This window comes from Strix uralensis, chromosome 2, assembly GCF_047716275.1.
Source record: "Strix uralensis isolate ZFMK-TIS-50842 chromosome 2, bStrUra1, whole genome shotgun sequence".
In the NCBI taxonomy this organism is placed as follows: Eukaryota; Metazoa; Chordata; class Aves; order Strigiformes; family Strigidae; genus Strix; species Strix uralensis.
In genome coordinates, this window is record NC_133973.1 from 2,901,218 (window position 1) to 2,927,740 (window position 26,523).

General features: G+C 46.7%; 1 protein-coding gene across 1 annotated transcript in view; it reads left to right on the plus strand.

The window, feature by feature from the left end:
* The window catches only part of GAP43 (growth associated protein 43), a 62,005-nt gene extending 35,784 nt beyond the window's left edge, over positions 1-26,221 (plus strand). The window contains exon 3 of the mRNA XM_074852958.1: positions 20,237-26,221. Coding sequence (XP_074709059.1) covers positions 20,237-20,325 — 89 coding nt within the window. The 3' untranslated portion in view covers positions 20,326-26,221. The remainder of the gene's footprint in view (positions 1-20,236) is intronic.
* The last annotated feature ends 302 nt before the right edge of the window (positions 26,222-26,523 follow it).

Sequence of the window (26,523 nt, forward strand, 5' to 3'; positions counted from 1 at the left end):
CCAGCCTGGGGACAGATCCTCTTTCAGCTTCATCAGTCCCGTTCTCCCAGAAGTCATCCCCTTGGCTTTCAGAGGTCATCTCTTATCGTTTCTGTGATCGAAGACTGGCACAGTAGTATGGGGTGTCAGGCTGCCAAAAATAAATCAAATTGGCTCCTAGCCAGTGTCATTGGTTGGCTGGTTGCCATGGCACGCTTGGCTGCTACTACCGTGAGGCATGACCATGCTACTTTTGTGCGGTGATGTTCATCTGCCTTAAATTTTAATACAATGGTTGTACCATGTTATCTGTGGATATCTTCCCTGGTGCAAACACAAGCAAAAGGCAAGGGCATTTCATTTATACCCAGAAGAGATTTTTGCCTAAGGGCAGGACAAAAAAGACGGGAAGAGAGGAAAGGAATAACTAACCAGATAAAGAGAAGTGCACAATTTTTAATGCTTAATATTTAACATTTCTGGAGTGGGTGAGAGGCTGGGTGATTCTTCATACCATTCCCCTGACAGCCCCCAGCTCTCCTTGTTATTCAGTTCCACATACTCTATCGGTCTGTTGGTAATGGCTTGGGAAATGGCTTCAAACAACCGTCCTGTATCCAGTATTAGTTGATCTGGAACCCCAGGCATTCCCAGTTGTACAGTAGGGCCATTTCTAAACAATCCTCAATGTATCAAAAAGTAGATGGATTCCACCCTGGGTAAAGCATGAAATGAGTCAGTGGGCTTTGTTCAGCGGCAAGAAGGATTGATGTAAGAAGGACAATCTCTTAGTTCTCTTCACATCTTTTGGTGGGTGACTTGCATGCCAAGAAAGTGTTCTCTTATCTGAGCATCCTTGCCAAGACTTATGTTTATAGGCTTTCTTGTTATGATCCAACTTTTGTCTCTTTGGTGTTGGTATTATGCTTAGAGAGGCTCCCTTAGATGCCAACCTACTCAAGAGGACAAAATTCAAAAGTGGTAGGAGGGAATTTATGCATTACATATGGATGAGGAGGTGACACTTATTCTAATCTAGGTTGTATTGGCTTCAAGCCAGAGAATCTCCATCAAAGTTACTGGAAAGAGTCTACATTAGCGCAGCTTTGAAGTGAGATGAGCATCCAGCACAGCAGACTATAGAAAAAGATGGGCTACTGTGTGCCTTCCGGGGAGGAGAGGAGGTGAATTTCACACAATGTTAGATTCTCTTTGTACTTTCCCAGGTTTTAGAGTCTCACCTCCAAATTTGGCTAGCTCTCACATCAAAAGTGCTCTCAGATTGTCAGGTAAGAATACAACAAAGCCCAGAAATGTGAAAGAGTAAATTGTGCCTAAGGAAACAAATGGATCTTCTTTTGTTGGGACATGAAGAATGCTTTCTCCCGCTTGATGAAATAACTTTACAATGGAGCAGTTTCACAGCTGAAATGAAAAATCAGCCAGATGACAATTGCTTTGCATGTAAGCAGGCCAGCAGTTCCCCCAGGGCCCTGTTTCCTGCAAGCAAGGAGCACTGGGAGGCACCATCTTCTCTTCACTTCCTCAGAGGGAGCAAGTCCCTATGGATCCTTTTTCATCGTTTAGAGTTGAATCAGTTCTTTGTTTTCAGTTCAATCAGCATATAGATGGAAGGACAATGCTTGCTACACCTAGGGAGCACTGGCTATATAAAGATTTGGAAAGAGAGACTGTCTATTGTCATGTAGCAACTAGAAGGTACAGCCTGCGCTACCCAAGAGGATTGCAGTTGTATAACTGGAATTTTAGTCTTGGCCCATGGGTAGCTGGCATGAGGCAGAACACCCTCACTGCCATTTCTGTTTGAAGGGAGCTTATCTCTACTGCTTCACCTGGCCGCTGAGGAAAGCAATGCAAATACAGTAGTCTTCCTATGACTGCCCCAGAGGGAACAACTCTAAGCAAGCGTGCCAGCATTTTCTTGCCTGTACTACTAGTCCAGCAACAGAGTAAGAATATAAATGCAATTTAGGTTACCTGTAACATGCTGAAAGGTCTCAAAGTATGTGCCTAGTCCTCAGTTGCTCTGAAATTTTTAATCGTTGCGTTGTGTCTACATGGGTATAAGCATTGCATGTGTATTTCACAGCCTCCTTTGCATTGGTGCAAATAGCCTTGTGAGGGGCAGGATGAGGAAAGTGGAATGTCACAATTTTCCAGAGAACAGAAAACCTATACGCTACCTGCTGCAGGTGCAGGATTTCCTCCTCTGTCCCTGTCTCTGGTCCCGTTTGTGCCTCAGATCTACTATTTTCTAATGAGGTGCAGCTTGCCCTGGGAACTGCACTAGTGGGCTAGTGGTGAAGCAGAACTGGACCTCTTCTAATGAAATCTTAGGTGGCACTAAGGATATTTACTGATGACAAGGTGTGGCTCGACTCTGGAAAAGGCCTCTTGAGGAGAGCAGGTTACACACTGTTTTGCATCAAAGAGGTACCAGTTCTTTTGGGATCTCAGTAAGAAATGCAGGGATGCTCAAGGCTGGTTAACTGGTTTATTTTGTGAAGATGGAAATAATAGGAAAGGTGACAGCAATCTTTCATCACTTCTGATGTTGGGAACCACAGCTGTTGCAGTATCAGCTGCGCCACTCCTCATTGATCATAGAATCACAGAATCATCTAGGTTGGAAAGGACCTTGAAGATCATCTAGTCCAACCATTAACCTAGCACTGACAGTTTCCAACTACACCAGATCCCTAAGTGCTGGGTCAACCTGACTCTTAAACCCCTCCAGGGATGGGGACTCCACCACCTCCCTGGGCAGCCCATTCCAACACCTAACAACCTGTTCTGTAAAGAAATGCTTCCTAATATCTAGTCTAAACCTCCCCTGGCGCAACTTGAGGCCATTACCTCTTGTCCTATCACTTATAACTTGGTTCAAGAGGCTCACACCCGCCCCCCCCCCCCCCCCCCGAAACCTCCTTTCAGGTAGTTGTAGAGGGCGATGAGGTCTCCCCTCAGCCTCTTCCAGACTAAACAACCCCAGTTCCCTCAGCCGCTCCTCTTACGACATGTGCTCCAGACCCTGCACCAGCTTCGTTGCCCTTCTCTGGACACACTCGAGTAATTCAATGTCCTTTTTGTAGTGAGGGGCCCAAAACTGAACACAGTTCATCATGGCGCATTGCTCAGAGTTCCTGTTCATGGGGAGGCTGGCCACCCTCACTCTTCATCGCATCTTTATGGTATTCTTCCAACTGAACAAAGCTATCGGTCTTGAACCTGTACAATACTGAACTTTCTAGATGATATACCAAGGCTCGCTGACAGCGTTATGCTCTTACACATCTCGATAGGAAGGCGCTCTTACAAGCAGTACATACATACAGGTGGTATTGTTTAAGGCAGTGCATACTAGTGTCATTGTATGTGCTCATGTTGTACAGTGGTCGCTCACGTCAACACACGTCTCTCTACAGACAAGACTGATGGATAAACTCCACCTAGATTTTGCTCAAAATCACTGTCTCCTCATTACAATGTTTTCCACAGTGGACCACTACAACTGCATTCAGATCATCTTCAGAAAATGCTCCAGAATCCCCACATGGGAGGAAGGCTTTCTGCCATAAATGATAACCAAATTTTCTGCTGGGAAGGGCTCAATTAGCAGACTACTGGACAGAATAGATAGACAATGAAATTTAAGTGGCAGCTGTCTGCTGTAGCTGCCAGCAGTGTCTGCACCACCACCAGTGTCGCCTCTTTACGCTAGGATCAAGTAGGCTGAACTTTTTAGATAGACATAAGTTTGCAGAGTAGCAGCCTGGATTTACAGCTCCAAGGAGCAGTACTTTAAAGGTAGCAGTTCTGAACCTATGGTACAGATGACTGCCATGTGCAGAGGAAAGGGATCGGGAAAGTTCACCTGGTCAGCACGATCAGATTAGTTAGACATTCCTCAAGAGCTGTATAACAGGCGTATTAATACTGGATTATCAGTGGCAGTGCAGTCATCACTTCCAGTCTTGGTGGCAACTCTATGGACTCTGGCAAGGGGAAGTTGTACTCCCAAGGGTCCATACAAATAACTAGTAGAGGAACATAGAAATTGCCAAGCCAGGTGAGACCTAACACCCATTTATACTTCTCGCAGTGGCTGCACCAAGTACTGCTATGGGCAGGTTTGGGGTAAACTGGCTCTCTGCTGCTAGGACTCATCCCTGTCCTCTGCTGCCTAGGATTTGGTTTAACAGTTAAAGCATGATGTATTATCTCTTTTGACGCTAATTATAACTGTGGCTTCATATGGCATATATATAAATGCACAACGTCTGATTGACTAAGTGTCAACAGCTTTCCCAACTCCAACCAACTGTACAATGGCCAGAAAGTTCAGCGATGAATTGGCTGCCATTGCCTTAAATATCTTGTTGTACTTGTGTTATGTCACAGAAAAAGCAAAAGCTTCTGATAGCCCTATTTTATGCCGTTGATTATTGTATATAGCATCATATAGTATGCACATTTGCACAGAGGACATAGTACCATAGTCCTCACTGTTCATCTCTTTCCCGAAGAAAACACAAGCAATGCTTTCAATTGCTTTTTATATTAAATTATTCCCATGCTTTTTAGCATCTTTGCTGCTTTTCTCTGCACTCCCTTTAAATCTGCAAATGTCCTTTATGAGATGGGGTGACAAGCACTGTACACATTAGTCCAGAAAAAGCTGTACTTGTATACACATGTTTCCAGAAAGGCAGTATTTCTTCTGTTTTGCTCCTCATCCCAGTCCTTATGCACACCAACATTTTTGCTTTTTGAAGACAGCTACCCAATGAGCACTGATGACTGCAATGACATCCAGGTCCATTGTAGACTTGGGAGTTCTCCTCTTCGTAAAAAAAAAAAAAAAAAGTTCTCCTCTTTGTAAAATAAAACAAATATTTTATTCAGCCATATGATGGTCTGTGAGATTGGTCAGTGGCCAAGAGAACCAAGGAAAATGTAGGAGGTGAGGGGAGGCTGACAAATCAACCCACTGGTATCAGTTCCGTGGGATAGGTTCCACCTCCAGTTCTGGACCTCCAATAGACCTGTGAAAGACCAACTTATGCAAGCTCAATTTGAACAGGTCTCTAGCCACAATGTATTTCTCAAGAGTACATTCATGCTGCAATCTTGACTTAAAGGAGAGCTTCCTCATTCCCTAGCTTTCCTCTCTGTTGGTGTTGAATATCTTTCAGGCAGAAAATAGAGCAGACACTTAACAATAATGTATGGGGGAAAACTGAATGATGGAAAGTGCTGCTATTGTGTGCTTAGCTGTTCTCTGAAGGGGAGTCTGGTCTGGTTTTGCAGATTACTAGAAATGTGACTTTCTTCCTAGTTCTGTCTTCCCTGCTGAAGGCTCCCTTTGCATATCCTTTAGCTCTAATGGTCTGTATCATATAAAGAGCCTTGGCTTTATCATCACCAAATGTGAATGTGATCTGTGGAAATGTTTCTTTTTTCTTTCTGTGTCCTTAGCTACATCACTGTCAGCATGGGACACTGGAACAGAGCTGAAAATCTCAGCTGAGGTCCTGGCAGCCAGGAGACCATGTTGGACACCTGCCCTTTGCAGGGCTGCAGAGTAGTCAGGGAAGGAGCTATGGAAACCTGGACAAGGTCCAGAGATGTAAAGGAAAATGCTCTTCTAATGATAGGAAAAGTGAGACTCAAGGTTTCATGTAAATAAGTCTTAGATAAAGGTCATAAGGTGCCAATTATCCAGTGTTCAAAGGACCACACACTTTCCAGCTGTACCTTGAGGCAATAGCAAATGAGTCCTTTTTTCATTATGAAAGGAATCAGAAGATGGAAGACACTATTCGACCTCTCCATCTTCCTTCAGCAAAACACAATAATTGGGAATGCTAGTAATGATAACCAGACATTACCTGTAACCTACAGGGCCTAATGAAGAAGAAAATCTCTCTGACATTTGGAAGACCATCCAAATCCCAATGCTAAAGTGGTGCAGTGCTGCAGGACCATAGCTGACAATGCATTACACATACAGGGAGAGGGATGGGAGGGCAGGAGCGAGAGCTGTGACCAGTCTGCAGGAGCATTCCCCAGTGCTGCTGACTTTGGCAGAACTGTCTTAGCAGCTGTGAAAAACGTTTCAAAGATCTTACTGGATAACCATTTGAAGAGATGGAAGATGGAATAAAGTAAAAGTAATTTAAAGTCGGGGTGGTGGAAAGTACTTTTAAAAACCCCTTTGCTGTTCTTAAAGGCTTTGGGCACCCATTGATTTGGAAATAACACAAGCCTCTAAGAGGGAGGTGTGAATGCAAGCTTGTGTGGACTAAGTCCATAACTGCCTAGGTTTTAGATGAGTACAGGACTCCATCCCCTCACTGGATGTGGGCTTAGAAATGAAAGAATATATATTCCAGTTTAGATACTCTGTGTTATCTATCCCAAAATTTCTCTTACAAGCTCCGGTTCTTCCTCCCTCCTTCCTCCCATCTTTTACAGCCTGTTTGGAGGCAATGCCCACCAGCTGTAGCTGCAGCTACAGGGTTGAAATCTAAGCCTCACTAACTTATGTAAGGCTAGGATTTCACCTGTGATTTCAGCATCAGTGCTGTAAGCAATTCAGAGTAATCTTCAGTCATCAGTGCTGCAACAAGAGATACACCACAAGAGACCAAGCCCTGGGCTGGAACCTGCCCCACTGTGCTTCAGAAAGACGTGTGAGTTGAAGGAGTCTGCGGTCTTAATCTTAGATCTGCTCACAAATGGTCTGTATGTTTCTTCCCCTGGGAGGGACTCAGTGCAATATTGGTCTTCTGCTTTCCCTTGTGGTCAGGAGGGACGGAAATGCCCCGCATTCGCCGGGTCTGATCAGAGGGCTGCAGTGAGGTTATCTTCAGTAGGGCTGCTACAATTTTTACAAGCAGCCATTCTGTCTGGCCCTTTGTCTGCATTCACCGTCTGTTGTTCAACTGGTACACCAGGGATCCAGGTGGTGAAAGTGCAGCGAAAGGAAGTAACTTCTTTATTGCCAAGCAGTGAGAAGGCACAACTGTCACCTAGATCGCCTAACCCTGTACCACACCTGCTCAGCCCTGCGCCTGTCCCACGGCACAGCTCCTAGTGTTCGGCACCGACAATCAGGGTGCTGCAGGTTTGCAACCCCGCGGGACTGCCGGGTGTTTGAGATATCCTTCCGCACAGTTTTGGCACGTGTCTTTAAGCTTATCTTTGAGGATAAAGGTACTCTTCACAGAATCACAGAATCACAGAATCATGTAGGTTGGAAAAGACCTTGAAGATCATCTAGTCCAACCATTAACCTAGCATAAACCCATCCCAGCACTACTGCCAAGCCTGTGTTGGGAGACTTATCAATGTGGCCAAACACGGTGCCAGGCCCAAGGACTGAACTTGACCTCTTGTCCACGACAGAACCCCTCTCAAACACACCTGGGGCCCAGCAGGAGGGCAGGGGGAAGAAATGCACAGCACTACTGCTGAGCAGCACCACTTCTCTGGATGCGCAGCAGGCTGGTCTCAAGAGATTCTAACCCAGCACTGTTCACTGCACTCAATAAAGAGACACAAAATGAGAAAGAAAACATTTTCTTGTGCCTCAAGCTAGAAACCTTCTTCATGGCTGAATCCAAATGACTGTGAGAAAGATGGATGGAGTCACTGATTTTTACATCAGGGAACAAGGAGAAAATTCCAGCTGTTCTTAACTGATGTAGCATGAAACTACTTCTTGTACTCATTTCCAGCAAAACACATACACGTGTTTCTACCAAACAGAGGAGTCAAGCCTAGTTGCAGTTCAAACCACCTCCATGCAGGGCTTCTGAGTCCCGCTGGGCTGGAATTTTTCTGTGAAACTCTTTTTTTCATTAAAGAATGCTTTAATTTGTCAAAACTAAACATAATGTACCAGGAATTATGGGATTTGTAGATAAAGCAGTAAGAGAAACCTTTGTCTGCTTTTGGAGTAGCTAGCACATGAGGGTCAGGTACTCCCTGAATGGGACAGAAGACAGGATGGGCCCATGCCTTACCCTAAGAAGCTGTAATCCACTGTGCTTTACAAGCAAGCCATTGGGCTGCTGGACAAAGTTTCCCCTGATCCCTCCTGCTGGAGCTGTTCCACTTTGTATAAATTATTTATTATTTGCTGGAGCCAGAATGTGGAGTTTGGTGTCCCCCATTCCAGATGAGTGCCCTCACCACCAGTCTACAGAGTCAATGTTTTCCTCTGGCCCAATGAATATTTAATGATTTATGGAAGTGGAACAGCTCCAGCAGGAGAGGAAGAGTAAGGGAGACGTGTTCATTCACATGGATATCTCACAACATTGCTCTGTGACCAGCAGGCAAGACCCGAGCCAAGGAGCTTTACAGCAAATAAAATCAGCCAGAGGACCAGGGGAGACAACAGGAGCATGAAATGGTGGGGTGCCACTTCCTATGCCTCAGTGCTATTTCAGAGCAATTTCAGAGCAGCTTAGGCCTGGTGGGTTCATGCCTCGGACAAGGTCCTCTTCTGCGACAGCTGTTGTCAACATGATGGTGCCCAAACCAAAAGTATGGGCTGCTCCACCTTGGCCAAAAACTGAGAAACTCTGCAAGTGGGAGCTGTGGTAACTCACAGCCTCTGTGGACCTGAGCTGGGCTTCAGAGCAGACTTAGCTATGCATGAGATAGCGGAGGAGCAGCTACCGTTTGGCCCCACAGCTGAGGCAGGGCCACCTTGGGCTGGCAGTGTTAGCAAGGGGACAGCCACAGCAGTGCTGAAATGTCCTTTGATGAGGAAGAGAAGCCTTGTCACAGTGGGCTAGCTCAGCAAAGGGCTGGCTTAGCACTCCATAACAGTGCTTTTTTCCACCACAATGGACAGTACTGAGGAGGAGCTTTGACTTTGCCATTGACAACCCAGACATACCTGCTACTCTGGGGTGTTAGGTGATGCATCCTGGCCTCATCCTGCCACGGCACAGATGGCTGTGCACGGGCCATGAGGCTGCCTCACTGTGCCCCTGTGAGGTCTCCCCAGCATTTGCCACATGCCCTCATGTGGAGGCCGAATTCATTACCTGCCTGATTGAATTGCTGTTGTGAAAAGCCAGTTAAACCGAGATCGCTACGGTGGGACAACCACACCACTTTGCTTGGTGCAGTGCTCAGACGGTTCAGAGGCTGGAAAGTCCTTCCCAAACTGGGAGGAGGTTGGAGTTTTTTTAAATAATAAAAATTCCCAGATTTGAATTAAAATCAGAATTACTGATGCTAGCTGCTGCCACCTTCAAAAGGAAGACTGCTGCTGGCAACGAGAGAACTCGTGAAAGATTTTCCAGGCAGCTCCCTCCTTCCTTCCTGCTGTGCAGCTTGGCTCTCTGAAAACAGGGCTGCCCTACGCCCTCCTTTCCTCCTTTCCCCTAGGGCTGAGTGTTAACTGGGCAAGCATCACACACCTTTGGTCACAGAGACTCCTTGGGGCGGAAGAGGCAACTCTGCAGTCCGACCTCCCACCTTAAGTCAAGCTGTGGCTTTTCACCTCCCAACCATTAGGCTTTCTCACGGGCACCCAAGGGATGAGGCGACAGACGGAGGACGATCTGGCCTTTGCAGTATGAGCTGGGGAAAGCATCCAGCTGCCACCCAGTTTTTCAGGATGGGTGCTGTGATTCCTGATCTTTCCATCCCTGGAGGGCTGTGATTCAGCAGCCTCAGGCAGGGGATTTTGGGCAGAGGAAAGGGTTGCTTTGCACCAGAAATTCCACTCCACATTTTCTTGAAGTGGGGATTTCCCCACAAGTGCTCATAGTTCAAAATACCTCTTCCTATGCCCATGTGTGATGACCTCCTCCTGTGGAAATTGAAAAGCAAAGGCTCCCAGGAGCTTCAGTGGGTGCCGCGTTAAGCCTGAACTGCCTCCTAGAGAGCAGCAGCTGTGTTTCAGTGCCCATTCTGCACAGAACACATTGGGATCCTACGTGTGTGCATGCCAGCTGTGTGGATGGCAAATACTAGTAATATCTTTGATGCAAAGACCTGGTGTTGATGTTGCAATTGCTGGGGACAGTTATCAACAAGATGGCTGTGGAAGGCCTGACAACAGGCACTTAATTAATTTTAGCATCCAATTTGCAGAGCCTTGGTGTATGATGATGGACAGAAACAAACTAATGATTTCTAAATGAAGTTTCTCCTTCATATAAACACAATATGGGAGGATGGTAAAGGGAAGAAAAAGAGACATTTTATATCCTCTCCTTGATTGCAATTCCCTGCCTTCAGCTAGATCAATATAATTTCTGCTGGAGATGGAGGCTGCCTCTGGTTTCCATGGCAATCTGGTTGTTGGAGGCTTGCAGGCTCCATGAATCCCCAATTTATCAGCCTTCTAGGCTTTAATAATGGAGACCAGCAGTCAGGCAGCTTATGAATGGCACATGTCTTTTGGGCTGGGGGAAGGGAGGAGGGAGCGTGGTTTGTAGTAAGAGCTGCAGCAATTTGTTTTCCTGCCACCGACAGCTGAAGGGGGAGGAGTATAAGGGGAGGAGCAGTGCATTAATTCTGGATGCACTGAAGGAATTTCTAGACCTTTTTGCTGCAGTTACGGAAGATTCCCTCCTCTGGGCTCTTTTACCCAGCCAACTTTGCTGGGGCAGGGGAGGAGAGCAGCTTCAGGGCCAGTCCTTTGTGATGAGGTGGGAGCTGTAGATGGAGCACTCAAAGGCTCTAGCACTCTGCGTGTTTCCTTCCTCTCCTTAACCCTCTTATTTCAGGATCAGCAGTGCGTGAATGCCAGCAGTCTGCCACGGTTTTGGGTTCATTTTTATCCTCTTACTGATCCTACCACAATTGCCAGGCTGACCAGCAGAGCTGGAAGATGGGCAGACCTCTGAGGATCTGATCTGTTTATCAAACTTCTGTCACTTGCAGTGCTATTCTCTGTGCATCTGCCAGGCCTCTCCAAACCCAAACCTCCATCCCCAAAGTGCTGTAAGCTTCATTCCCTGAATTAATTACTTTGCTAGAAATGTCCTCTCTGTACAGGAATTGCTATCAGTCACATCCGTAAGGCTGTATTTTGCTCACTTGGCCATGATCTACTCAGGGTATTTGATTTCTTCTTATCTTTCCTCTGATTTCTCCCATATGATTTCACAAGGCAGCCGCCCTAGAGGCTAAAGAATAAATGGATATGTCTTACCAAGATCTTGTTCTTCTGTCCCCTCCCATGCCCTCTGTTTCCAAACCATCTTCCAGAACTTAACCCAGCAAGGGGGAAAAAATGGGTGACACAAAACAATACTGTTGCATGAGATGGGGACATCCTGTTTTCCAACGCGTATGCCAAGAGCAGCTGCCAACTGTTACATTCCACAGCTGGAAGCAAGTAAAGCCCTCTATAGTCAAGCTGTTTGAATCACAAGGTATTTAAGGAATTAAAAAGAGTAGCCTTTCTGGTCTGCAGGACCTATGTGAAATCAACAGGGGCAGGGGAGGAGAAGAGGAAAGAACAGCTTGTGGGTTACTTCTTCTTAGGTTTTCCTCAGGTGAAGTAATGAGTGCCTTTCTCCTACCTGCCTTCCTGTGATGGCTGGGGAGGAGAGATATTGCTGAGATTGCTGCACCTCCAGCTTTGGCCTGAAATCAGGGTTTTGTGGAATTTCAGAAATCATAGGATCAAGGCATCACACCTATGAAAGTGCTGCTGTGTGCAGAGTGGCTGATGGAATGAAGAGCCAAGGTGACTCAGCCTCCTGAGTACACCACAGGCTTTTGTGTGACCACAGCCCAATTCTTCATACTTTGCTCACTCTAAAATGCAGATAAAAGCCTCTGCTTTCTTCACTGGGATGCCACAAGGATAAAATACATCCATGATCGTGAGTTAGGCCATTGTTGTGGTGACAAAGACCAGATAAATACTTACATTGCTGGCCACCTGTAGCAATTTGGGAAGGTCACAATGGAGACAGCTCTTGATGTTCATGAAGGTCTGGGTTCACCATAAATGCACAATCTGGATATCTTATTTTACCTTGTATATCTGGTACAATCTGGATATTGTATCTAAAAAGACCAGTACACTACCTTGCTAGAAAGTCATGCGGTGGATAATGAAGAACTGTGGTTTGAGTGTCTACAGAGGCATCTTTGTCTCTGGCTCGCCCTTTCTGGGGAGCTGGAGAAGCTGATAGCTTGGAACCTCTCCTGAAGGGAGCCTTTCTCCTCCGGCAGAGCAGCTGAGCAACTGGTTGGGAATCAGATCAGCTCTGACCCCAGCTGATGGCTGGGGAGATCCTGCGCAAGTCACTTCCCATTTCTCCACTTCAGGCTCCCTGGCTGTAAAGACCGTGGAGCCTTGGTAAGATTCTGTCAAGGGCAGCACCTTTGACACTGTTTGGCAGGAGGCCACTCAATACCATTGCAAAACATCTGCCTCCAAGGCACCTTCATCCCAAAAGGGCTCTTTTACCTCCCCTTTGGCCACTGTACTACATATCCTCCTACTTGCCCACCACTTTCTGGTGCAACAAAGCACTGTGACAGGTCACACTGCTGTCGGGTGGGAACCCTGTCCTCCCTGGAGCTGCATTTGCTTGTAACAGTGACAGTGGCCAGAGAAAGGCATTGATAAAACAGATCTCACTGTCTGAAAACCTAATCACTCTGGTAGGCTTCTTCCAACCCTAGCTGGATTGCAATTGCCCAGTTATAGGTACTGTGCACAGGAAGTTTGGGCCAAAAGGGCTGGTAATAGGCAGGAATAAACGACCAGCCAGCAGTAGGCATGTCATTTGTCTCAGCCTTCAGGCCTGGCTGTGTCCATGGATGTGGGAAGGAAATGGCAGTGGAAGAAGGAAGGAGAGAGACGCTTCTTTCCCATTCTCCAGGAAGCAAAAATATTTGCAAATGTAGCTGTAACAGGGTTAACACCTCACATTCACAAGGAACATCTTCCCTTTTCTCTCTCCACCCTCTTCTTCCACCACTCCCATTTCTCTGGAGACCTCTCTGCTCCCTCCCGTCAGCCAAAGTTGGGGAGTTTCCATGGCAACCCGGCAGCTGGTGTCTAGACACTGTGAAAGATGCTTCGCAATGGAGCTGTGAGCCTGACTCCCCTTGGCACCCCCTCCCCACCGCTGCACACCCTGAGCATCTCTCCCAGCACTCCCTCCCTTTCCCTCTACTGCACACTCGGATGCCGATGCAGGGTGGGGTTTCCGTGGTGGTGCTGGGGGAAGAAGGCACTGGGTGGGAGGAGCGGGAGAGGAAATCCCTAAGCCATAGGCTCTCCAGCCTGACAAAGCGCAAAGGCAGCTGGGGCGACAGAATTGGGGCTGACTGTCCTCTGAGGATTTAGCAGGATCGGAAAAAGAGGCAGCCATCCAAGCTTGGACCAAAGTAATCAGCCATGGGACTGGCAGAAGTTTGTTTTTTTTTTTCTCTCTGCTAGAGGAACTGAGATTGGCATACATGATGCTGAAACAGAGATGAGGTGGTCCAGGAATAGGAGGCCCCAAACTACCGTGTGTTGTGGCCGTATTCACCTTTTTGGTTTAACCTTCACAGGCATCTTAGCCTGCTTTTTTTCCAGTAGTTACTGGGCAACTTCCCTGGACCTCCTACCAGCTACTTGCAGTGGGGACATCCCTCCCCACCACCTTGTTGAAGGGTTTGCCAGATCTCCCAGGTGCCAAGTGTCCCCCCCAGGGCTCACAGTAACCAGGTGGTACCCTGGGTCTGTCTGTAGCAAGTGAGGGAATCTCCAGGGGTTTGGGAGAAATCATGCAAGTCAGTCCCCTGGACCAGACACAGCCACTCACCTGAAATACCCAATTCTTTCATTTCTCAATGTTTTGCTGGACCAGCAGCGAGAAGCAGCGAGTGGGGAGGGTGTAGGATTTTAGCGCTGCATATGACGCATTGTAGGGCTGACTGCAATGGGCTAACTTGGATCAGGAAGGGAACAGTATAAGCAACAGCTCTGAACCTGAAGTGAGTTTCGTTTCAGCAGTCTCAGACCTACCATCGTCTGCCTGGAATCAGCTTCTGGCTGGCTAGAAGGACAGATGGATCGGGACAGATGAATCAAGCTGTGAAGCCTGGATTCAAATCTGGATCCAAATGTCATTAAAACTAGGAGAGGCTCAGGTCAGGGATTTTAAATGGAGCCTTCCAGTGCTCCTTAACATCAAAAAAAAAAAAAAATGTCTTTAGACAGAGTCATCTCTGGGGCAGATGAGGTCTGCTTATAACAGGGCAGGAAAACCCAGATTAATATTTGGGAGGATAGAGGAGACCAGACAAGGCACAGGTTTTCAGTTCCATGTCTGACCAAGCTGTAGTTGGCAGAGGACAGAGGAAGAAGGGAGTGAGCATGACAAATGGTAGAGGAAGAGCAGTGGCTGAGTAGATCTGGGCAATACTTTAGCATGAAGGCATGGGAGAGTTCTAGCTGCACAATCAATATCAACAATAATTATGAAAACAGTGAGAAAGCAGTGAAAGCAAAATCCCTGCATCTGTATTAGAATCTCAGAGTGTTTGTGCAATTTCTCTTCTCTTGGCATTGGCTGTGGTAATTTAAAGATCTGCAGTGGAACAGAGACAAAAAGGAAAACAAAACCCAAGCCACCAGCCACAAAAGAAATGATCAGCAGAGAGGTTGCATGCTACTATGGTCATAAGCTGATGTCTGCTCTGATTTAATTAATCCTGGCAAGTCAGACGGGAGCTGGGCAGGTCCCAAGAGACAGTGTTTTACCCGGAAATCCACTCAACCTAATTTCACTAATGTAGGGCAGTGGAGGGACTTGGAGAGGAGCCTGCGTGCTCAGCCATTAGAGCACAGCGTAGGCAAAGGCAGCTGGAAGTGCCACCATCCAGCAGAACTGCTGCTTGCGTGCCTGGTTCAGCTTTACAGCAACCAGAGCTGCATATGTTCGAGGTGTTTGCTCCCCAGCAGGGTTCACAGACATGACTCTCACCCTTTCCAGGAAATAAATGGAGTGCTGAGCAGAAGAAGCTCTCTAAGATCCTATTTCAGCAAGATCTGTAGTTCGATTCCATATTGTTTCTCTTCTGTGGGCAAGGCAGTTCCCTAGCAGGTACCAGTTGGAGCTGTAGGTATGAAGCATGTCTCTGACACAGGCCTTCAGCTGGGAAGCAAACGCACTTCAGCCTCTCCCACCATGCAGCTCTATCGCTTAAGCAATTCTGCAGTCACAGCTTAAGGTTTGTCTGAGGCTGCCCAAAAAGTTTCTCAATTTGGCTGCCTCATCAGGGTGCTAGATTGAAGTGAGATTGGTGGCAGCTCAGCTCACAGATGCCTGTCTCTTTGGCAAAATTATCCAGTGCTATAGGATGATTTGGACTGCAGCATAGATTTCAAAAGACTGAAACAAAAGGCAAAGCTGCAAAACAAACTAAAATCTAAAAGTTGTCTCTGGGAAAGATCCACAGGACTGAAATAACCAGGAACAGTGCAAGTGATGACTGATGTGCATTAACTGTGAGGGTGATGATTGCAAGCACGAAATAAGTAGCTTTTGTTGTTGGTCTTGTTTGGGGGTTTCTTTTTAACTTTTTAACCTAGCCATTCCTGCTTTATCCTTCAGGACAGATTTTATTTTTGGACCCTCCTCAAGCTTCTTTTGCTTCATATTACAGCTCAGCCTCCCCTCCTGTTCTGCTTCCTCCATGCATGCACATGTGTTCTCATTTTTGTGAGTTTGGGCCCTTCTTTTTGCTCTGTTACTGGAATGCTCTAGAACAAATGTGGATGTCTCCACCTTGGCTTGCTAAAGATGTTGGTGTTCCCAGGCTGCAACTCCTCTTGTCCTAAAGTAGGCATCTAAGGATGAAATGCTATGAATGGCCTCAAGTTGCGCCAGGGAAGGTTTAGACTAGATGTCAGGAAGTATTTCTTTACAGAACGGGTTATTAGGCAGTGGAATGGGCTGCCCAGGGAGGTGGTGGAGTCCCCATCCCTGGAGGTGTTTAAGAGTAGGGTCAACATAGCGCTGAGAGATATGGTGTAGATGGGAACTGGCAGTGTTAGGTTAATGGTTGGACTAGATGATCTTCAAGGTCCTTTCCAACCTAGTTGATTCTGTGATTCTGTGATTCTGCTATTGTTCCTCAAGCAGGGGACGGGACATTTTGCCTAAATGCCCTGAATTCTCACCCACTTTTTTGTCACCTTTTACATCTATTCCAACAAAGTGCAAAGTGAATGTAAAATGCCAAGGCTGTGTAGTTTCGTCTGTATAACTCTAGCTGTCCACTACAAGCCAACAGGTATGATAGCCCAGAGTTCAATAAAGTGGGAAATCAAGACGAGTATTGGGTAAAAAGCAATGTCAGAAATAGTGTCTCTGATGTATGGAATCCCCAGGATAGCTATCTACTAATCTCCCCAGGGATGCCTTGCCCTCCTTTGCTGGGAAACTGAAAACTAGACTGGAGAAAACCCCAGAGAACATACTTCAGAAATAGCCTGCATCAAACAAACTGGTTAAGGGCGGGTCAGATAAACCATCTCACCTCACCTCGTGAATCAGATACTGCTATTAACTGGCCCCGATGACAGTAGGGTTGTACCACGTTGCTCCCGTTGCACAGAGAGAATCCTCTCTTTTCACTGCTGAGGTTTAGCAGTGCCACAGCTCGAACTTTATTTTTCCTGCTGAATTTTTTTATCCTTTGTGATATTACTTCTTGCTAAAGTTCATTACGGTGTAATAACACTGGGTTGCTTCTTTTCCTTCATCCCAAAGATCAATGAATGTTGCTAAAACATGGAAATGACATAGCTTAGCAGGGTGTAGCGGTGCATAGGGTATTTCCCCTTATTACTTCAACATCATGCAAGAAAAAAGAGGGAGAGTGGCTGGCTGAATTTTCTGTGGTAATTCCTATTCAAAAAGGTAGATCTCTTGTTTATACTTGGGACATCTACAGTTTGGCTCTAGTTCACCATGTGTCCAGCACTTGGTTTGTACAATTCCCCTCTGTTGACTTGAATATGTGGTGAAGTGGCTTTAAATCCTTTTTGCTGCTCCATGACCTCAGAGTCAGTCCAGGCTATTTCAGCCATGGCAGAAATAGGTGCAGTCTCTGGGCTGCTTCATCAGAGAGTCACTTGCCTACCACTGACTGCTCCCCAGAGAAGAGCAACAGGGGCAACAAGGCACCCCCACGCAATTCCTGTCCCAGCCAGGGATCTCTGGGTTCCACAGACACTCCCTGGAAACTAGATTCGCCACTGTGGCGAGCCAACAGGGAACAAAACATGGCAGAAAATTGTGTTTCCACCTGCCTGCTTATCCTAAGAGTAAGAATGGCATGGGAAATATTGTGAGCTACCCCGTGTCACCGAGGTTGCCAGCTCCTCCACTTTGAGTGCAGCCAGATTTCCTGCCCATCTGGCTAGGAACAGTTGTCAAGAGCCTACCACTGTAGGAGCTGGACCCCACTTTCAGCTGCTGGTGTAACGGGGGCATCTGTGCAACTTAGTGGTTTGTAGGTCTTGGCCAAGGCACTCAGTATCACAACAGGTACGCAGGACTTCCCAGTGTCCATCCTTGTGCTTGCTGCATTATGGGCCCTTCTCTGTTGTGCTGTCCTGAGGAGGCTGTGGGGACTGCCAGCTAAAATCTGCACATATTTTCAGTAGGAAGACACAGAAAGTTTTAAACATAATCCAATATAGTGTCAGGGCTTGTGTTCCTGAAGCTGCATTGCCTATCCTTTGTTGCCCTTTCATTCGTCTTGCATTTATGTGCAGAAAAAGACCAGAAATTCTGTCTTACTAGGGTCTATCACAGCTTTGTAGCAAAGCATGCTTTGCTGCTGGCTAACAATAGTCTTTTGGCTCAAATTTAGGGGTAGATGGTTGTGCATTGGGATTCTACTCTTGGCTCCATAATTCAACATGTCTCCTTCCATGAATGCCTTGGAGAAGAGCAGGATTAAAAGGAGTCCCCTCCCTCCCCCATGGAGTGTGATCAAGTCATTCGGGAAAATTAACACAACTAGGACAAGTTGGCCTGCTTTGTCTTGCAACGATACCTGCATCTTATTTTAATCAGTAGCCTATTTTGTCTTTGGTTTATGTTGTAGCTGTACCATATATAGAAGGAATCCTTAAGTAGCCTTCTGTTTAGCTGTTCAGTATCAAGGAAAGAAAGTCCACAGATGTTTTTGCTGACAGGGGGTTTGCAGGTGCAGGGACTCAGGCCATGGGGATGTTCCCACAGGCTTTTTCCTTTTGGAAAATCAACAGTCAATGTTTACTAAGACAAAAAGTATTTGAAAGTCCAGAAGCAGAGCCTTTAATGAAGATGATTCAGGATAGGAAATTACACACATCTTAAAGGTGATCCATATGGAAGTGGTGCTTAGGAACATATTTAAAAGCTAGGCTAAAGAGCCGAGGAAGAGAGGGAAGCAGGAACGCAGCACCTACTGCCAGTGTTGGAAGCAAATACAAGTCTGCCATCTGATGGCATCAAATGGACCAGGCCAAAACGCACAAACGGCGTCAGTAAGGAAAGATTCACATCCCAAGTAAAACTCTCATTAATGCTAAACATGGGTGTGAGGGTGCTAATCCTCACAAACTAAACATTGTCGCGTGAACATCCGTATTGTTAAGCTGACAGCGTGGGCCATGGTGTGATTTTTGAATACGCCAACTAGCTTTGCCCCAGACAGCTCCCAGACACAGCCACCCTGTTCTAGAGAGTAAGAGAGTTTTGCTATATGGACATGAGCCATGTGGCGCCAGCTGGCCTCGGGGCCAGAAAGCAGTCCCTGGCCCATTTTACTTGCTGGTATAACCTAATCTGATAGCCCATCAGAGAAGCCAGGAACTGTCCAGGTACCCCACAGTCTCTCTCTGTGGAATGACCACCGGAGATACAGTGATGCTACGGAGGTATGTTGACTGCCAGCATTGAGGTATGTGACATACCAGTCTTGAGGTTTGACCCACACCACCCAGCCCTTCAGGGCTTGTTTTTTTCCCCTGTTCTTTATCCCAAGTCTGGAGTGATGCTGCTTGCTTTGCCTCTCCACGGTCTGTGTGTATGTGAGTGTGGGAGGGGGAGTCAGTGAGGAATGAGGAGAGATGGTGATGGAGCAGACCAGCCACTACAGTGCACTAAGACCCTTGTGCATTATTCTACCTTACAGCCCTGGGTGAACCGTCACCTTCTCCTGTAAAAAGCAATCCACATGGTGCATAGACCTTAGCGGGGTTTCTGAAAGAGTCTCGGGAACATGTTAATGTCCTAACCTGTACATCTAAAGATGACGAAAGCTGGTCAGCAGGAACTCAGAGACAATTAATTCCATCCTGCTGCAATGAAGGGAGCCCAGTCTCGGGCTGGATGAACCCAGCAGTAACATCACTCCAGCTTGAGGGATGCTCCTTTCATTTACTTTGTCCTTCCTGGTTGCCTCTGCCTTCTCCTCGGTTCTGATCCGCTGTCTAGTTCATTGTTGTGGGATTGCTCCTAGCATTCATTTTAACTTCTCATGTGAATGATGTGCTGGAATAAGGTGTCTGACTGATTGACAGACAAACCCAGCCTCCAGTTACACTCATTGCGTCCCTCTGGGGCATCTCTGCCTTCGAAAGGAGAGCCTGGAAGACTGGAGAGATGTGACAGCTTCTCAGATGAAGGCTCCTGTTCTTGAACGCTAGAGACATTTCTCTAGATCCCTGTTCAGTATAAGAGAACTGAGTTATAGGTTGTAAAATTTTTCCCTCTAGGCCTTGCAAGCTTCAAGTGCGCGTAGAGTTTTCTCTTCATGACCTCTTTGGTCTTGGCTGGGAGGATCCATAGCAGTAATTAGGGGGCAACAATTCAACAGTGGTTGGCACAGTCAGTAGGTTCAGTAAAAGGGTGTTTTATCTAGCTGGTAAGCCAAGAGCCTAATCAGTGGGGGGAAATGAATGGTAATTGCCTGCCACATCAGCAGCGAGCTGGGCAGCTCCTTCCAGTTGCGCATGCTTTCTGGTGGGGCTGGAGGTGTTTTGTGAGAGCTACACACTTGCCTGCTGGGCTGAACCCTGGCATGTTCTTTCCATGCTGCAGAAATGCCATGGACTTTGAGACCTGGGTCACTCTGGGGAGAGAGAAGCCTGAAGCTGCGCAGCCCAGCATGCGATGGCTGTGTGCACATGCAGGATGCTCTAGATCATGGCTGACTAACCCTGAACCATCTCTTTCCCCACTAGATGCTGTAGAAGAAACCAAACCTACTGAAAGTGCCCAGCAGGAAGAGGTGAAAGAAGAAGAGAGCAAGGCGGACCAAGAAAATGCCTGAACATTAAGAAATGACTCCCCATTGCCCCTCCCTCCCTCCCCCTATCCTCTATCCTTCCTTCCCACCCCAATCTCAATCTCCCCCCTTCCTGCTCACATCTGTGAGCCTGTCCGTCCCTCTCCCATTCCCACTTAAACCCTTTTTCTCTCTGTGTGGCAAACATTTAAAGAAAAAAAAAAAAAAAGCAGGAAAAATCCCAGTCAAACAGTGTGGCTTAAACATTTCTTTGTTTCTTGGTGTTGTTATGGCGAGTTTTTTGGTAATGATGATCCAATCATTTTGGGAAAATTCTTGCACTGTATCAGAGTTCTTTGACCTGGCGCGTGCGTGTGTCTGTCTGCCCACCGCGAGCGCTCTCTCTCTCTCTCTCTCCTCTCTCTCTTCTCCAAGTGTGTGTGTGTGCAATGTTACGTTCATCTGAGGAGTCCAGACTTACCGAGTGAGTTAAAACAAAAGAGGAAAAAAAAATTCCTTTTCTTCCTTTTTCAATGTGATGGAATGAACGAAAGAAAAAAAAAAAAAGACCAAACCCAACAACAAAAAAGAGGAAAATAATACTAAACCCCAGTTTGTTTTCAGATCTAAAACAACAAAAAAATATGTGCCAATTAGCGTAATGCTTGGCTCCAGGCTCCTTTTTCAAACTGAACAATAATTATAATAAATGAGAATAATGATCATTAATACCACCGTGTCGCATTTCTATGCTGCCGTACATCCTGCTGGCCTGCAGTCTTTGGTGGGCCACTTCTTGCGTGACCCCACTGTGCTCCTCGGCCACCGGTCAGTGACCAACCGCTTTCCCTGGCACTGCTGAGGGGATTTTTAAGGGAAGGAGGCTTGGATTTTGAATGAGGTGTTAGCACCAACTAACATAAATAATGAAAGTAGCAAAATCAGGTTTAGGAAAGAACAAAATAAGCGGCCCTCTACAAGACCTCTAGGCCCTGATTTGGAGAAGTATGGTGACCTTGGAGGGATGAGACAGCAGAGGGACCAGCTTTGATCCATGATGAAGGTCCAACCCCTGCTGAGGGGTGTGCCAAGGGCCATGAGGGGACAGGGTCCTGGGGCTTGAGCTCCCCCCGGCAACAGGGAGTTGCTCACCCCATCGGGCTGGAGTTGGAGAAGTTGAGCAGCGTAGTGTGGCCCTCCAAAAATGTTCTATTTGGCAAAATAAATAGGGCCAATGCACTGAATGAATAGGCACGTGGGCAGGACAAGGTCTGGTGGTGTAAGAACCAGTCAACGGCACTTTGAGAAATACCTCATTCCTGCTCCCTGGAGAAACCAGGGATGGTTCACCCAACTCTCACAAGGGCCAAGGCTTTTAGCTGTTGTTTATGGCCTTCCCCACAGCCAGCTAAAAGCATGGTGCAGGCTTGGCGCCGCGGGCAGAGCACCACCTTGTCAACCTCCACTGCTGCTTTCCACGGGGCTCGGGATGTTCCCTGGTGCCTGCCAGACCCAGCCTGTCCTGGTGGAGGACTGACAGTCACCCAGCCCTGAGCCTGAACAGCCTTCGGCATCTGCTGCTCTTTTTATGAGCTGTGAGAGTGAACAGTTAAAATGTATTCAGTAATAACTGGGCTTTCATAAAAGACCAGTTATTGCTCTTTCACTATCATGTGCTTTCCCACCAGTTTGTGTATGGTTTCCTGGCCGCATTGGCAATGACAGCCAGCATACCCTGCAGGATTGTTGTACGATGCTACAGGGCCACAATTAAGTTGGCCTCACAGCAGTGACACCAAAAAGATGGGTCTGCTGACAGCCCTAACATCCCTTGGTGGCTGATGCTTGGAGTGGCAGCCCCGCGGCCTTCAGAGGGCTGGCTGGCCCTCCCTGCCCTACTCCTTTGTTCTCCTCCATCTCTTTGTTGGAAATAGGGAGAAAAGATGAACGATGTCTCCTCAGAGATGATCGGTTTGAACGTAGACCGCTCACTGGAAGTGCCATCAAAACGCATCAGGATTCATTTCCATGTGCTTCCTGGCGTTGTGTAGAAATAAGAGAGAGAGAGAGAGTGGGAGGATTTTAAAAGAGAGAGGGAAAGAGAGAGTGGGAGAGAGATTGGACAGAGATTTTTAAAAACAGGGATTAGAGAGAGGAGGGGGGAAAAGATTTTCGAGTGGATAGATGGATGATAGGGAGAGAGAGGGGAGTATAGCTAGAGTAAGAAAGATTAGAGTGAAAAAGATGAGAGAGAGACAGGAAGAAATTAGATAATATGGAGCAATAGATGATTGATAGAGATAGTGAAACGTAGCTAGCTGAAGTAGATTAGACAGACTAAATAGGTAGAAAGATGGGCTGACTGACAGATAGGTATTGTGTCATACTTCATAAACGATATATATGCTAATATTCCCATGTCATGATGGGTGGTAAACCCTGAGACACCTTCCAGCCTGACCTCAATTCAGCAAATGTAGCGCGGACATCAGGCATTGCTTGGACCGTATGTCAGGTCTCACCACCCTGCCTGTTTCTGCCGTGGAAGCGGCAGGGGGGTGGATGGTGTTTGGGGAGGGAGAGCGCTCTGACGGACACGGGGGGCCGAGGAGTAGGCAGGAGAGGCGTAGAGTATGTTTGCTGTTCGTAGCACATGAGGTGCCCAGCCCAGCTCGGACGTTGCAGACGCCCCGTGTCTCTAGCACCGAGTCGAGAGAACTGAGGTTCAGCTCAGGATTTGTGGGAGAGGTGTTTGGGAGGAGGCAGGAAGGAGAGAGCACAGTTTTTGTTTAGCATCATCTCCTGTCATGACCATTTACAAGAGTTTTCTTAAGGACTGTCTTGCCTGTTTCTGCAAAGACTGCGTGGTGTCCCTGCTCTTCTGACTTCAGACCCCAAACTTTTCATCTTGCCTCCACTTTACTATTACTATTTTTAACTTTATAAGGAAAAGAAAACTGCCTCTCATGTCTTCCTGGACATAGGCCTTCCTCCCTCCTCAAAAAACAGAAACATTTTTCTCTCCCCGGAGATGTTTTATCTTTGTATTTCGCATGTTGCCTCCCCCTTGGCTGATGGTTGGGGCATCACGCGTGTTTTGTCACCGTTTGTAAGAACATACTTTGCCATGTTGCTTAGAGAACAAAGGGTTGGGTTTTGTGTTTTGTTTTTTTCCCCCCACAAAGAGAACGGGGTATGTGGTTACCAACTGCAAACCTAAATAATTTAAATACTAATTCCTCTCCCTTGGTTCCAGTTTAAAATTACTAGCTGTAACCAAGCACCCCCCCTATCTTTCTTATTGTACCGTGTCCTGATCCTGCCAGAGAGTCAGGGCAAAGAGAGCGTGAGAGAGAGCACACAGACAAACCCTGCCTTGAGCAGGCAGTGGTTTAATGTGTAATACACAAGATTTGTATAGGAAGCTGGGCTGTCTTCGGGGTACAGGAAGAGAGCAGAGAAAAGCATTTGGATTTCCTTGAGTTGCCTCTTCAGTCAGATTTTCAAAGGCTAAAAGGAAACAGTATAAAGGATGTAGCATGGGATGGAAACTGGAAGGAGAAAAAGGGTATTTGAGGAACGATTTTTCTAGTAGGATATCAAGTGAACTGAGAGCAGAACAAGAGGCAGGAGGTCCCAGAAGTAAAGACTGGAGCAAAGAGTATCCAGCAGAGTAGTTGGAGCTTTTCTACTATTCCTGATGCAACAACCGACACGAATTCTCCAGGGATTATATATCTAATCCTCTCTCCCTGAAGAGGATATAGCTGTGCCTGGAGGCGTCTGTGGTTGTTACTTTATGTATGGAGAGGGAAGGGCATGTCAGAATGACTCACACTGGGAATTTGATGCCTGACCTCACCTACAGTGCCGTGGAAGTTCAGAGTCCAAGAGGGGCTTTTTCCATGCCTTTCTAGTAAGATATGCTAGTGATCCACATCTATACTGAATGCTCATACCAGCTGTAGGCCAGCTCTTGACATTTCACCTCATAAGAGAAGTATAAAAAAAATCTCAACCTAACACCCCCTGTCAGTAGATCATTCACATTAATTTGGTCTGCTTTGCCACCCTTGTGGCATCCACAGACCTTCTGCAATGATAGCATAGAAAAAACCCACAACCCTTGCAATAGTTGCATCAGCCAAGAAGCTCCACTGTGAGCCACATTCCAAAGGGAGGGGAAGGGCATCCTGCTGAGATCCCTTCAGACCCAGTGTTTTCCAATCCCAAACCCTAACGCAGCCCCATGAGAGGCCTTAGCTGGAAGGAACTCACCTACAGTGACAACATAAACACCATCGCTTGGGGAACATGTTACTCTAAATGAAAGAAATGGCCATGACTGGAGGAAAGGAGTTTAGAAAGAAAGGAAAGAAGAAAAAAAGAAAGAGGGAGTTCCTACCAAACTCCCCACGGGAGTTACTTCTTTTTTTTCTGTGGTCTCCGAATGGCAAACTAGCACGTGAGGCTTTTTGTACTGAAGATCTGGTGTTTGTCCTAGGTGTCATAGGAAGGAAACAGAGTGGCTGTGGTTTGCAGAGGTAGAGGGAAGGGTCTGAATGAATGTTTTTGTGTCCCCTCTTGGCTAAGAAGTCTGCTTGATGGTCACCTGCAGCTCAGCGACGCGGGGGGTAGTGGTGGGGGTCCTCTTCCAGGCCTGTGCTCAGATTCCCTGCTTTTTCCGCATTGCCACATTAGCACTTTCACTGGATATTTAGAGCACCTCAGGACTGGTTCTCCTCTCGCTCACACCGGGGTAACTCAGGAGTCACTCCACTGGAACCAGTGGTGTTAATCTGGTGTGAAAATAATGCGAGAGGAGGATTCAACTCCTCGGGGGGGGATTTTCCAGGTCCCCGAGGGGGAAAAAAAAGTCAATGGGAGTTACATGTCTAACTGCCACTTGTGCCTGTGAAAGTCTGCCCCTTATCTACCCATATGTATATAGGGTACAGTTTTCAGAATAACCTAAGTGACATGGGCACTTGAGAGCACACATTTCACTGGCTTTCAAAGAGATGCAAGCTCCTAAGGCCCAGATGCTGAAGGATGTCCAAGCTCCTCTCTGCAGCGAATTTGGGGTCTCAGGCCTAAAGTTCTCCCGTCATTTTCCAAAATGGAACTGAAGATCATGAGTCATTTAGGTGGTCCTGAAAGCGCTACCCTCTATCCATTTTTCAGGGTGTTGATCTCAGGTCATGTGCAAGCCTGCATTCTTACCTACAATGCTTTATTACTACATTCCTCTGTTGAGCAATACTTGGAAGAAGAGTTGAAGGTTGAGATTTGCAGAACAGGCTAGTGACCCCAGTGGCTCACGTCTGGAGTGCCCAACTTGAGAGACACCTCACTGGGGCCCAATCCACAGGTCCCCTGTGTACTCTGAACATCGAGATTCATGTATTACACACCCAGAACCACTGGTCACTTCCAAAAACAAAATCCCAGCCTGAGACCTAGACTACTCTCACAAAAGAAAATCCTAGGTGAACCGTTCATCTAATAGCTTGTTTTTTCTGCTCATACCTGTTCCCAATGAACGAAACACATCCCTGTGCATCACCTAAGCCCTATTTTGTGGAGTTACACTGGCATACAGCTGAAGTAACACAGTAGTAAATCGGGGCCTGAAGGAGGCGGCTACAGCCTAGAGAGTATCAAGAACTGTGACGTGTCTGGAAGCTAATAAGAGCAGAACTTGACAATTAGAGCGGCCCATTTCCGATGCTCTTGTGTGAGGATCTGGAAAGAGTCTCTCACTCATTGTACTTGTGCATTATGAATGTGTCCATCTGCAGAGATCTAATGTACACATATGTCCTGAATATTGTCCTAAGGTTGCAAGCTTCAAAAATGAGCAGAAAACATTCCCGAGAAGTGAGAATAATACAGATGTCTGTATTTGAAAAATTGGTTCAAATAAAGTCTCTCACTTATAGATATGCGTATTGTGTGCAGTTATTTGCTCCTGGAATAGAAGTTTCTCCCTTGTACGGGATTTCAGTGCTTTCACAAAAAATCTCATTCCATTCTCCCTTGACCTTCTCAGTCAAGTCTTATTACTGTGGAAAGAAATACTTTCTGCTTAGTCTGTCTGGGTAAAAAGCTATGTTAAAATGAAAGGGCGAAGTAAAAGGCCTAGCCTGTTTTTACTGTTGTCAAATATCTATTGAGATAGCGTTAAAAGGCCTGATGCAAGGTGTGGTCTCCCTGTGCAAAAGTACTAGGTATTTCTCTAAT